Source organism: Bos indicus x Bos taurus, chromosome 9, assembly GCF_003369695.1.
Source record: "Bos indicus x Bos taurus breed Angus x Brahman F1 hybrid chromosome 9, Bos_hybrid_MaternalHap_v2.0, whole genome shotgun sequence".
Taxonomy (NCBI): domain Eukaryota; kingdom Metazoa; phylum Chordata; class Mammalia; order Artiodactyla; family Bovidae; genus Bos; species Bos indicus x Bos taurus.
The window spans coordinates 60,669,311-60,683,427 of record NC_040084.1 but is presented as its reverse complement, the minus strand read 5'-3'; the positions used below and the strand labels follow the sequence as shown (position 1 = coordinate 60,683,427).

Sequence of the window (14,117 nt, the reverse complement as noted above, 5' to 3'; positions counted from 1 at the left end):
GTTTAAGAATCTCCCAATTTTTTTTTACGAAGAGTAGAGGCAGTGAATCACATTCACCATCTCTGTGACCCTGGCCAAGTAATTAGTAGCCTCCTTGAACCTTGGTTTCTTGTCTGTAGCATCAGCCTAACCCCTGCCTCGGGGATTTGTTGTGCAGATCCATCAAGATAATCCATGCAGAGTGCTTGTACAGTGTAACAGGGATGTCAGACAAGCTCAGGGGATGGTAGTTATTTTGATCGTAATTACTGTTTCTTCACTGGGGTCCCCAGAGGCACAGGAGTTCTCATAGGTAGGTCAACAGTTCCCAGTATTGACCACATGTGTGATCACCTGGAGACCTTTAAAAAATACCGATGCCTGGTTTCTGATTGAATTGGAATGGGGTGTGGCTGGGTTTGTTTCAGAGCCCCAGGTAAACGAGTCGCTCACTGCTCCAGGCCTTCCTCCCCAGGCTCAGGAGGGGAGCCCCTCATGAGTGGTGGGGCAACGCTCTGTACTGAGCTGTGGGCGAGTCAGTGGTAGATGCCTGGGATCCACCACGCTCTTTGTGGAACTCCACAAAATAGTGGTATTCTCAATGCTGTACTATAGGCTAGAAACAAGTTTACCTGCCGGAGGTACAGTGTGTAGGGAGGCAAGTGCGTGCTGTGAATGGTATGGCTTGCCTGGGAGACACGCCTGGCAAGTTACTGGGTCAGGACCAGGAAAGTCTGGGTGAGTGTTAACTTCTGATGGTGCAGGTGTTAATTAGGCAGGCAGCCTGGGGACTCCTGTTTCTAGCAAAGGTACGGGGTGTTCCCCGGAGATACTCTTCGGAGGAAGGAGAGGACAAGGTAAGAGTGGGTGTCGTGGGTCACACTGAAGTCCCTGCCTGGGCCTGAGAGGAGACGAGCTGTAATTGAGAGGAGTAAGCCTCGAAACTCAGGGATAGATCTGCAGCACTGACTCAGGCGTCTCAGGAGAGGCAGTTGAGGCAGCTTTGGAAGGGAGCTCGGGGAGGGCCTGATTCTCTTGGCCGCTCTTTCAGCCTCTGGGGAAGTTTCGGGAGTGGTGCTGTTCTGCTGCCTTCTTGCTGTGTCTGCAGTGTGTTCAGCGCCGGTAAAGGTTGGGCCACTTTCCCAGCTCTGGGCCAGCTTGGTGGGTGCGGTGGCCCAGAGACCCACTCCACACTGGGGTGTTCATACAGCTGGTCATCTGCATCCCCCAGCCCTGGGTCTGTCTGCACTGAGAATGGAAGCCTCGAGCTGTACAGCAGACTGTTTTACAGTCTAGATTAATGTGCTGGTAATACTCCTAAAGCCATGTCTTTGATAGATGCTCATCACCTAGAAGAGAGATTGCAGTGTCATGGCACAGTCAGGTGTCAGCATTTGTAAATCCTCCCCGTATCTTTCCTGAACAAAATGCTTTGGAGGATCACTGGTTTTCAGACCAGGAATCAGCCTGTCATATGACTTCCGAAGTGTCATCACCTAATCCATGCTCTGGGGTTGTTGCAAAATGAGGAAGCCGGAGAGCAAAGGGGCTTGCGAAGCTGCTGAGTTGCCCACTTGGGCGTCTGCTCAGATGCCAGTGCAGACAGTCTGTTGGTGGATCCTCTATTAGAGTTCTTCTTTCTCTTCTTACTCTTTAAGCTGTAATGACTTCAGTTTCAGAAAATAGATGAAGCCAGTAACTTGTCTAGAGACTGAAAATTCCTGCTCAGCAGGCCTCTTGGTTTGTTTCCAGTGAAAGTTGGCTGTTGCATGTTTAAGTTGTTATAAACCAAGGATATAAACCAAGATGGGTGAGGAGGAGGCAACTGTGCCTGGTCTTCTTTCAGCTGGTGTTTCCAACAAATAGAGCAATGTATAAAGAATTATGCAGCATGAAGAAGTGAAATTTATTCCAAGTACACAAAGCTGATTCTACATCAGTCAACGTAATCCTACCATTTCAATAGGTGTCTTAGTCAGCTATAACATGATACGATAGACTGAGTGGCTTAAACACCAAAAATTTATTTTTCACAGTTCTTACAGCTGTAAAGTCCAAGATAAAGGTGCTGGCAGGTTTGGTTCCTCCTGAGGGTCCTCTTCCTGGCTTACCGACTTTTTTGCTGTGGAATATTATTCAACGTTTAAAAGGAATGGAATTCTGATACATGTTACGACATGAATGAACCTTGAAAATGTTATGTTAAGTGAAATAAGCGAAGTGAAAGGCAAATGAGAAAAGGAAAGATATACCTATCTAAATGCAGAGTTGCAGAGAATAGCAAGGAGACATAAGAAAGCCTTTTCAAGTGAACAATGCAAAGAAATAGAGGAAAATAATAGAATAGGAAAGACTAGAGATTTCCTCAAGAAAATTAGAGATACCAAGGGAACATTTCATGAAAAGATGGGCACAATAAAGGACAGAAACAGTATGGACCTAACAGAAGCAGAAGATATTAAGAAGAGGTGGCAAGAATACACAGAAGAATTATACAAAAAAGATCTTAATGACCTGGATAACCACGATGGTGTGATCACTTACCTAGAGCCTCACATCCTCGAGTGTGAAGTCAAGTGGGCCTTAGGAAGCATCACTATAAACAAAACTAGTGGAGGTGATGGAATTCCGGTTGAGCTGTTTCAAATTCTAAAAGATGATGTTGTTAAAGTGCTGCACTCAATATGCCAACAAATTTGGGAAACTCAGCTTTGGCCACAGGACTGGAAAAGGTCAGTTTTCATTCGAATCCCAAAGAAGGGCAGTGCCAAAGAATGTTCAAACTACCACACAATTGCACTCATTTCACATGCTTGCAGGGCTTCCCTTGTAGCTCAACTGGTAAAGAATCCACCTGTGATGCAGGAGATGCCAGTCCGATTCCTGGATTGGGAAGATCCTGTGGAGAAGGGATAGGCTAACCACTCCAATATTCTTGGCCTTCTATAGTGGCTCAGATGGTAAAGAATCTGCCTGCAATGCAGGAGACCTTGGTTTGATCCCTCGGGTGGGAAGATCCCCTAGAGGAGGGCATGGCAACCCACTGCAGTATTCTTGCCTGGAGAATCCCCATAGACAGAGGAGCCTGGCAGGCTACAGTTCATGGGGTCACAAAGAGTCAGACATTACTTAGCAACTAAGCACAGCACAGCACATGCTAGCAAAAGTAATGCTCAAAATCCCACAAGCCAGTCTTCAACAGTACGTGAACTGTGAACTTCCAGATGTACAATCTGAATTTAGAAAAGGCAGAGAAAACAGAAACCAAATGGCCAACATCCATTGGATCATAAAAAAAGCTAGAGAATTCCACAAAAAAACATCTGTTTCTGCTTCACTGACTATGCTAAAGCCTTTGGCTTTGTGGATTACAACAAACTGTGGAAAATTCTTCAAGAGATGGGAATACCAGACCACTTTATCTGCCTCCTGAGAAAACTATATGCAGGTCAAAAAGCAACAGTTAGAACTGGACATGGAACAACAGACTGGTTCAAAATTGGGAAAGGAGTATGTCAAGGCTATAGATTGTCACCTGGCTTATTTAACCTATATGCAGAGTACTTCATGGGAAATGCTGGGCTGGATGAAGCACAAGGTAGAATCAAGATTGCTGGGAGAAATAACAATAACCTTAGATATGCAGATGACACCACCCTCATGGCAGAAAGTGAAGAGGAACTAAAGAGCCTCTTGATGAATGTGAAAGAGGAGAGTGAAAAAGCTGGCTTAAAACTCAACATTCAAACAAAGATCATGGCATCTGGTCCCATCACTTCATGGCAGATAGATGAGGAAACAGTGGAAACAGTGACAGACTTTATTTTCTTGGGCTCCAAAATCACTGTGGATGGTGACTGCAGCCATGAAATTAAAAGACACTTGCTCTTTGGAAGAAAAGCAATGAGAAATCTAGACAGTATATTAAAAAGCAGAGACATTACTTTGCTGACAAAGGTCCATCTAGTCAAAGCTATTGTTTTTCCAGTAGTCATGTGCGGATGTGATAGGTGAATAAAAAGGCTGAATGCTGAAGAATTGTGTGGTGTTGGAGAAGACTCTTGAGAATCCCTTGGATAGCAAGGAGATCAAACCAGTCAATCCTAAGGGAAATCAACCCTGAATATTTACTGGAAGAACTGATGCTGAAGCTCCAATACTTTGGCCACCTGATGCAAAGAGCTGACTCATTGGAAAAGACCCTGATGCTGGGAAAGATTGAAGGCAGGAGGAGAAGGGGACAACAGAAGATGAAATGGTTGAATGGCATCATCGACTCAATGGATGTAACTTGGAGCAAACTTTGGGAGATGGTGAAGGACAGGGAAGCCTGGCGTGATGCAGTCCAAAGGGGTTGCAAAGAGGCAGACACAATTGATCGACTGAAGAAGAACAAAATGAAATAAGAGAGACACAAAAGGACAAATATTGTATAACTCCACTTATATAAGGCGCCTTGAATAGTTGATTTTGTAGAGTTGAGAAGTAGGGTAGAGAGGGAATTCCCTGTTGTCCAGTTGTTAGGACTCTGTGCTTTCACTGCCAAGGGCCCGAGTTTTGGGGGAACTAAAATCCCACAAGTTCGCTGTTCGGCCAAAAAAAGAAAAAAGAAAAGTAGGATAGAGGTTAGCGAGAGGGGAGTTATTGTTTAATGCATACAGAGTTTCTGTTTGGGATAATTAAAAGTTACAGAATTGAATAATGGTGATAGTTGTACAACATTGTAAGTATATGTAATGCTGCTGAATTAAAAACTAAAAAACTGGTTTGAATAGTAAATTTTATTATGTATATTTTACCATAATAATTTTTAGAAAATTCACTCAAGAAGCAGCAGAAAACATAAATAGTTGAATTATCATAGAAAAGATTAAAAATGTGATTAAACCTTTGACAAGTACTAGGGTCAAATGATTTCACAGCCTTGTTCTATATTTTAACAACAGCAATAACAAAAACAGTTCCAATGTTATTTAAAGTATTGTAAAGCATAGCTCAAAATGGAAAGCTGGGTTTTTATGTTATGAAACCAGTGCAACCTTAATACCAAAGCCAGGTAAATATAAATGAGAGTGAAAGAAATAATACAAGAACAATTGAGCAATCTCAATTATGAATTAGAAGCAAAAATTCTTAATAGTCCTACTTAATAGAATATAGCACATATCAGAATAGCACAGTGTGACCAAGTGGAGTTTGATCCAGGAATGCAAGGATGGTTCCTTAATTCATTACACCAATATATTAAAAGGAAAACAAACAAACATATGAGTATATTAACAATTGCTGAAAAGCCGATGATGCCAATAAAAATCAGGAAATAAGAGAGAACAGTTCTCATCTCCAGCCTTAGTTCTTCAGGCACTGGACTGCCATGCTTTCCTCTGTCGGCCTGTCAGCCCACTGAAAATGTAGTCTAAGTAGCTGCCGGTGAGGAGCATGGAGGCCATTAACTGATCCCTTCTGACTTGGGAAACTGATGGACTATAGGAATCAATGGGATTCTTAACAGCCAATTAAGTCGCTTCAATTATTTTGGTCCTTCTTCTGGTGGACCTTTCTAGAAACAAGCCCAAGCCTGGCAGTTTGTGCATCACCTCAAAAAGAATAATCTTCTTAGTTAAGCCATTTTATTGGAGTAATTGATTCCTGATCATATGCATTTTTAATCATCTGTTCCAATTATTTATGATTATTAGTCCCTCCCCAAAGTAAGACTTAGAGAAGCATTATGAAGCTTTTTGGCATAGGAAACTGACGGTTTTAAAAGGGAAGACTGTAGTGACTGCCCTGGTGGCCCAGTGGCTACGACTCCACGTTGCCAGTGCAGGGTTCCCTGTTTCGATCCTGCATGCCACAAGTAAAAACTCCGTGTGCTGCAACTGAGACCCAGTGCAACCAGATGAATAATTATTTTTAAAACTAATGAAAAAATAAAAGGAAGGCCTGTTCTTTCAGAGGACAGTTATCCCTGCCCATGTGCGATTGGACTGTTGATCCCCGGGGCAGGAATCTTACTTCTGTCCCCTGCTATATTTTGTCTTATTAAAATTAGCCTGTCCTTTCAATTTGCCGTTATGTTGGATCCTGATTTTTCTCATCCAAGGACTTTATTCCCTTGCTGCATCTTGTCACCTACAGTCTGATTAAAATGCGATGTGTCACTCATCCAAGTAGACAGGTAGATGAAACACGTTTCCAAAATGGAAAGTTCCGAAGGCTTTTTAAACTGTATGTTTTTTAATGAAAAGATTTATTCTCTCTTTTTTTATGTCCATGGCACTTTTTTTGGGTCTATTTTCTCCCAGAATGTCTTTATAACTTTGTTTTTATTGAATCATAAGCCTGAGAAGGACTTTGAAGTTTTGGACCCAAATCTACATCACTCCAAACAGTTGGAGCTCTGGAAATGCTGTTTATGATAAGGGGACCCTGGGGCCACCTAAGAAAGTTGGTGGGGAATCTTCTATAATTTAAAACCTAAGTGAGGGACTTCCCTGGTAGTCCAGTGGTTAAGGCTATGTGCTTCCAATGAAGGGGCTCAGGTTCAATCCCTGGTCAGAGAACTAACATCCCACATGCTGTGCTGTGCAACCGGGGGTGGGGGGAGGACAGAAAAAGCCCAAACAGTTAAACAATCCAATTAAAAAAAAAAATAACCTAAATGGCTGGGCCAAATGGCCAGGATTCTAGCTATTATTTGTTCTGCCACAAGTAACCTTTTAGCTCTTGAAAATCACTGACCGTCTACAAGCCTTACTGCTGCTGCTGCTGCTGCTAAGTTGCTTCAGTCGTGTCTGACTCTGTGCAACCCCATAGATGGCAGCTCACCAGGCTCCGCCCACCCTGGGATTCTCCAGGCAAGAACACTGGAGTGGGTTGCCAGTTCCTTCTCCAATGCATGAAAGTGAAAAGTCAAAGTGAAGTCGCTCAGTCGTGTCTGACTCTTAGTGACCTCATGGACTGCAGCCTACAAGGCTCCTCCGTCCACGGGATTTTCCAGGCAAGAGTACTGGAGTGGGTTGCCATTGCCTTCTCCAACAAGCCTTATTACCTTCATCCAAATTAAACTCTCAGAGACTCTTTTCAATCTGAATATTATATTGTTTCTAAAATATGTGCCACTCTTACTTCACCAGCGTTACCACTTTCTTGCATCCCATCTCTGTCTTTCCTATTTTCTATTCCTTCCTTAAAGCTTCAGGTAATACAGACAGACTTTATTTGCCTCAAAAAAGACTGCATGACTCTGACCTATTATATTTCTCATGATCTGAAGAAAGGAAGTGTTGTCACTTTGACATTATTACACTGATTTAGGTTATACCTAAATGCTTCTTGTCAAACTGTTTCCCCCCATGTGGGTCGTGTCTCTGCAACGGCCCTGCTTGTAACAATCCCTGGTTAAGAATGTTCAGTTGTTTTATTTCTTTGAGCTCATGAGCCTCAATTACTTTAGCTTCCCTTTGCCCCATGGGTCTGTTGTGATCTTGAGCAAAAGTGTATCATTCAACAAAGTATTCCGAGAATGGCTAAGCTCCTTCTCACTTCTTGGGTCCACCCTCTTAGACCAGGTGGCCGCCTTGAGGAGTCAGGGCTCAGCATCTATGGGGCAAGCATCCATGGAGCAGGTGTTCGTGGGACAAGTGTTGTTTGTGTGAAAGGCCGGCCCTTTAGTAAGGAGGATCAAAGATACCTAAGCAGGAGAGAGGAGCTGTGAACCAACCTCCAGGTCTTGGCTGGAGTAATGAGTGACCAGGGTTGTGACCCAGCACTCCCAGGCACCATGGAGTCTGTGTGAAGAGAGAGTCTTTTTTTCCCCTGCAATTTAATTTTATTTATTTTTTAAACTGGAATATAATGGCTTTACAATGTTGTATTAGTTAAAGCTTTCCAGGTAGCTGCCAATGCAGGAGACATAAGAGATGCCGGTTTGATCGCTGGGTGTGGAAGGTCCCCTGAAGAGTGCATGGCAATCCACTCTAGTATTCTTGCCTGGAGACTCCCATGAACAGAGGAACCATGGGGTCGAAAAAAGTCAGACGCGACTGAAGCTGCTTAGCGTGCACATTGTGTTAGTTTCTGCTGTACAATGAAGTGAGCCAGCCATATGTATACATACCTCCCCTCTCTCTTGGACCTCCCTCCCACCCCACCCCCCGCCTCGAGGTCATCACAAAGTACCAAGCTGAGCTCCCTGTGCTCTCTAGCAGCTTCCCACTAGCTGTGTAAAATAGCTCTCCCACCTCTAGCTGGGAGTTAGGCTCTTCCAAATGAGCAGCAGAGACTTTTCGTTCAGAGCGCTCTTTATGATACCTGTGAGTATAATTTATGGGTCACCTGCTGGATCGCGAGTCACTCTGATGTTCCTGTGCAGCAATTCTGCTAGAAATCGGGACCCACAGGGCTCAACCTGCCAGAAGAAAGCAGCACCCAGACCCGCGTTGTTGACAGTGAGGCCACTTTTTCTGTGGTTGTTGCCTGGCAACGGCTGTAGGCCCTTTGCTGTTCACTTCCCTGAAAGCGAGTGGCTCCAAGCCTCTGCCCTTCCCTGGTCGGATCAGGGAGATGTGCTGCCTTGCAGGGTCCTGCAGCCCCTACCCCACTGGTCTCATGGCCGGTCCTGACCCCAGGGCAGGTTGGAGAACCTGCACAGCTAAAGCCTTCAAGGAGGGATTTGTAATCTCCGAGTGCACGTTTGCTACATGGAACTTCAAAAACACCCACGCTGAGACCCCACCCTAGCTTGATGGAATCTGGGGGTAAAAATTTGAGATTTTAAAAATCTTCTCAGGTGAATCTATGGTGCAACAGTGTTGAAAACCCATCATTTATGTTATAGCTCGAAATATGTGGTCCTAATGCTAGCAGCATCTGCTTCTCCTGGGAGCTTGTTGTTGTTTGTTGTTCAGTTACTGAGTTGTGTCCAACTCTTTGTGACCCCATGGACTGCTTCCCTGTCCTTCACTATCTCCCGGAGTTTGCTCAAACTCATGCCCATTGATTTGGTGATGCCATCCAACCATCTCATCCTCTGTCACCCACTTCTCCTCCTGCCCTCAATCTTTCCCGGCATCAGGGTCTTTTTCCAGTGAGTCGGCTCTTTGCATCAGGTAGCCAAAGTATTGGAGCTTCAGCTTCAGCATCAGTCCTTTCAGTGAATATTCAGGGTTGATTTCCTTTTGGATTGACGGGTTTGACATCCTTGCTCTCTCAAGAGTCTTCTCCAGCACCACAGTTCAAAAGCCTCAGTTCTTTGGTGTTCAACCTTCTTTTGGTGGCTCATACGGTAAGGAATCAGCCTGCAATGCAGGACACCCACGTTCTATCCCTGGGTCAGGAAGATCCCCTGGAGAAGGGAATGGCAACCCACTCCAGTATTCTTGCCTGGAGAATCCCATGAATAGAGGAGACTGGCGGGCTACCGTCCATGGGGTCGCAAAAGAGTCAGATACGACCGAGCGACTAACACTTTGACTTTTTCACTTTCAGCCTTCTTTACGGTCCAGTTCTAACATCCATACATGACTACTAGAAAAACTATAGCTTTGACTAGACGGACCTTTGTCAGCAAAGTCATGTCTGCTTTTTAATATGCTGTCTAGGCTGGCCATAGCTTTCCTTCCAAGGAGCAAGTGTCTTTTAATTTCATGGCTGCAGTTACCATCTGCAGTGATTTTGAAACCCAAGAAAATAAAATCTGCCACTGTTGCCACTTTTTCCCCATCTATTTGCCATGAAGTGATGGGACCGGATGCCATGGTCTTCTTTTTTTGAATGTTGAGTTTTAAGCTAGCTTTTTCACTCTCCTCTTTCACCCTCATCAAGAGGCCCTTTAGTTACAGGAGCTTGTTAGAAATACAAATTGTCAGTCTCCACCCCAGACCTACAAAATCAGAAACCCTTTAATGGGGCCCAGATAGCTGTCTTTAACAAGCCTCTGCTGTCCTATGAAGTTTGAAGACCACTGGTTTAAGGCATAATATTAATGCACAAGCAGGCTAGTTTCATGTGACTTGTGAATGTAACCACAAAAGCACCAATAGAAAAGATGCAGTGGAAAAGTAAGGATAAAAGTGACAAATCATTGTATGGGGTGGGAGAATCGTGGATGATTTGCTTTTGTTTTCCAGATTTTTAGTGAAGTCATTATCTATTTTTATTTTATTTTTTCTTCATTGTGGCACACAGGCTTTCTCTCGTTGTGTGAGCAGGGGCTACTCTCGAGTTGCAGTGCCAGGCTTCTCATTGTGGTGCAGTTCTGCCCACGGGGAGATCACGGCCTAGTTGGAAGTTCAGTCAGAACAGGATTGGTGGTTTCCTGGGGGGAGCTGAAGTGCTGTGGGCGTGGAGAAGGCAGCTGGGGCCATTTCTTCTTGGGGAACAGGAGAAGGGTGTTCCCAGTAAAGAAGGTCCTTCCAGAGAGACATGGAGACTGGAGACCTTTGACTGTTTTTCAAAAATGGCCATGGATGAGATCTAGCTGGTGGGAAGCTCAACCCTCCAGCGAGGGCCCACTTGGTTACGTAGGACACCTGAGATCCAGCTCTTTACCCATGTCTATGCCATTCACAAGATCTCACCAAGGCAAAGGTGAGGAGGGGCAGCAGTTGGCGGTCTTTGGGGGTGAGGGCTGAGACAGAGGGAAGGAAACCTGTGATAGATGCTGGGTGTTGCCTCGCTTATCCTATCTCAGTGGTTAGTGGAGACTGTTCCCATTTCAGATGAGTAAACGGGCTTAGGAGAGTGGCCAACACAAAATCAACCAGGTGTTACTAGTCAGAGTTGGGATTTGAACCATGCTCGTTGAGCTCCAGCACCTCTGGCCTTTCCTTTTTTTGGAGAGGGCACTCTGCTGACCTTGGATGAGGAAGGTGCCTCTAGTCCAGGGCCATTCTGTTAACACCTTATAGTTTCTAAAGCACCCTCCAGACGTGATCTGGTTTTAAACCGCATCCATGTTTCCTTCTCTGGCCTTCTGATTATTCGTGTTCACTTGGACAATCCCTTTTGCCTCCTTGGGCTTCAGCGTCCACGCAGTAATCCCTGGTTGCTGACAAGGATGTTCCTCAGGGCTCCCCTGACCTGACTCCCATTGACCCCTCAGCCTGTGGCCTCCTTCCCAGCCTCTCTCAGGGCAGCTCCTCTGGTCATGGTCTGCACTTTCCAGATGCTCAGAAACACTGTATCCTGCCATTTTGTCAGTCTTCCTCACCGCACACATCTTTCTCCTTATAATTGCGATGGGCTTCCCTTTGCTCAGAATGCCCCAGAAACTTTGTGAAGGTCTCTGATCGGATGTCCTGGACAAGGACACGTGGTAGGAGGAGCCTGGGGCCAGGCCAGGGAGGGGAACCAGGCTATTTGGCTTCATCTGATCAGCTGTGGACAGTTCGTCGGAGGAATCAAGGTTAACCAGCCCGCATAGAACATAATCGCCAGCTGAGGAAGGTCACACCTTCATCTTATCTCCAATGCTGCCTTTTTATGAAGGCTTTTTATAGCCTGTTTTCTTGGGAGAAACTTTTTTCTTAATTAAGAATTCTAATTTTAACGTGAGCTCTGACCTCTTTCTTTCCAGAATCATTCTAATGCTTTGATTGCATTTCACAGGTTGAAATTAAAATCCTTTATTGTCTACTATCTCTGTTTTCCTGCAAGGCTAGTTACCCTTGGCAAACTGGCCCTTGTCGAGAACACAAATGTGTTTATCCTGCTAGAATATCAATAAAGGGCTTTGGGACGCTCTGTCGAGATGCAAAAAAGGACTCAGGCCATATGAAACCCTTATTCTTCCAGGAGTGTTTCTGTATAGGTTGGGTCTGTGGTTAAATGCTGTTTGGAAACATTTCTTCACAGTGAACCTGAGGGAGAAAGCAAAGGGAGCATAATGTCTCTTTTAGAAGTTGGAGAATTTGGAGCTTGGCAAGGTCAGTTTTTGAGATAGGAATTGATTTACTCTGAAGAGTGCTGTTCTGGGTGTGAGCCTCCGTGTCATAGCTCAGGAGCCCCTGGCAGGGGACAGTCATCTCTATGACCCACCAGCAGGGCTGAGAAGCCACCCACTCAGGTGCACAGGAGCACACGTGTTCTGTCACCCACTGGAAACAGCCTGGAACTCACCAGTGACAGAATGAGTAATGTGACAATATTTTTTAAAATAAAAAATAGAATGTCAGATCCCCAAAATTGCTAAATGACATTGTTTAGTTTAATACCATTTATGTAAGGTTTGAAGACAAGCAAAACAATTTTTATCTATTGTGCATGGTTACAAACATATAGTAATGTATAGTAACACGCAAAGGAACGATAAATTCCAAATTGATTGGTTACCTAGGGGGTGAGGGGAAATGAAATATGGGAGGGATTCACAAGGAACAGCTATGGTTTCTTTAGTTTTTTCTTAAAGTGCTTGGTGAAAGTGAAGGTGTTAGTCGCTCAGTTGCATCTGACTCTTTGCCACCCCATGGACTGCAGCCCACCAGGCTCCTCTGTCCATAGAATTTCCCAGGCAAGAATACGGAAGTGGGTTGCCATTTCCTTTTCCAAGGGATCTTCCCAACCCAGGGATTGAACCCGGGTCCGGTTTCTTTAGTTTTCTCTTAAAGTTAATGGTGGCTATGTGCATTTTCAAATATTATTCATATTTTTGAATGGTTGAAGTACTTTGTAATTTAAAATTTTTTAAATTTGTTTTACAAAGGAGAGAATCTGTTTTAATGGTTTGTCTAGCAGTTTCAATTTTGAGGAATTACTAGCCAGACATCTCTGGGGCTAAGTAGCTTGACACTTTGATGCTGTTCCGTCTCTTACCCCATCAGATACACTGTGGCCACGTCACCAACCCTGACTGTCACACCAGTGGGGAAATCAGAGAAGACGTGAAAGCCCTCACCTTTATACTTGCCTGTTGGATGAATAGGAGTAGAAATTATGCACTAAAGGAAATCTTCACATTTTGAACATATCTTGTTCATAACTCATAATGCCAATAGCCAAGGTTACCTGAGACAAACATGAATTCTGAGTAAATCTAAGCATCGCTTGCCAAAAGGCGGGGGAGGAACACCGCTGTGCAAACCTTGCTCTTGTGACGCCTCGTTCTGAAATCAATGTTTGCTCTGCATTAACAGCATGGCCGGACGCCCCTGCATCTTGCTGCCAATAAGGGCCATCTTTCTGTGGTCCAGATCTTGCTGAAGGCTGGCTGTGACCTCGATGTCCAGGATGATGTGAGTAGAAGCCATCATTCTGTTGGGGGATGGCTGTCAACCGGGCTTGTCTGCATAGAATCCCACAACGTGTAACTAGCTGTGAGGTGGGGGAGGGACAGTAGTTGTTGCTCTCCAGCACTTTTTAGCTCCACCTTGGTGGGAAGAACTTCCTCTTGAAGCCCTACTCTGGGACCCATTCTCAGTAGCAAGTGTGGTTTGGTTTTCCCATCATAGTTCCTATCGAGTATTATTATTTCCTATCTATTATTATTCAAGTGCAGGGCCTTGAAGGGTGTTTTGCCTGTTTCCTTGTCTCAGTATGAAGGAGCACACTACACACGTACACATGCATGCACGCACGCACAGATTTGGGCAAGTCTTGCTGGAAATGTGTCATTGATCAAACTTAGCACTGGAGAAAAAGATGAAGCTTAAAAACTTAAATTTTTGTCTTTTCTTGCCTTGATTTCTCTTAGTATACATTTAGTTTAAAAGGACCTATTTAAAGAAAAAAACAGAACATTGATCTTGTGTAATCTGAGAAAAACGACGCCTCCAGAAAGATTCACTCTGGTGCTCTGCCATGATTGAGAGTCATTCTCTGAGTTTCTTCAGTCCGACTACCTAGAAAGAGATTCTGCTTGGCTCTTTTGGGTTCAGAAATCCATTCCTGAGTAAATCAGCAGTGGCTGGCATGGAGTCATGTAGTGTAGGGGAGCCCTGTTGGGTTTTGGGGCAGGCTAGATTCTCTAAGAAGGGGATGTGGGAAAGATTATGTAAATTGCTCTCCAGTGGGCTATTAGGAAAATGTCCTAATGAGAATCTGATTGGAAACTCTTTTTGAAAAGTTTCTAACTCTGACTGTGATTTGTACAGTAGAACTCGAAGAGGTAAGAATTTTATGAGGAACATAGACTCTTG

The 14,117-nt window shown here is 44.4% G+C and overlaps 1 protein-coding gene across 7 annotated transcripts in view; it reads left to right on the top strand.

The window, feature by feature from the left end:
• ANKRD6 (ankyrin repeat domain 6) overlaps positions 1–14,117 on the top strand; it is a 183,199-nt gene that overhangs the window by 132,404 nt on the left and 36,678 nt on the right. For all 7 annotated transcript variants that reach the window (XM_027551399.1, XM_027551405.1, XM_027551402.1 and 4 more), the window contains exon 3: positions 13,116–13,214. In XM_027551399.1, coding sequence (XP_027407200.1) covers positions 13,116–13,214 — 99 coding nt within the window. The remainder of the gene's footprint in view (positions 1–13,115; positions 13,215–14,117) is intronic.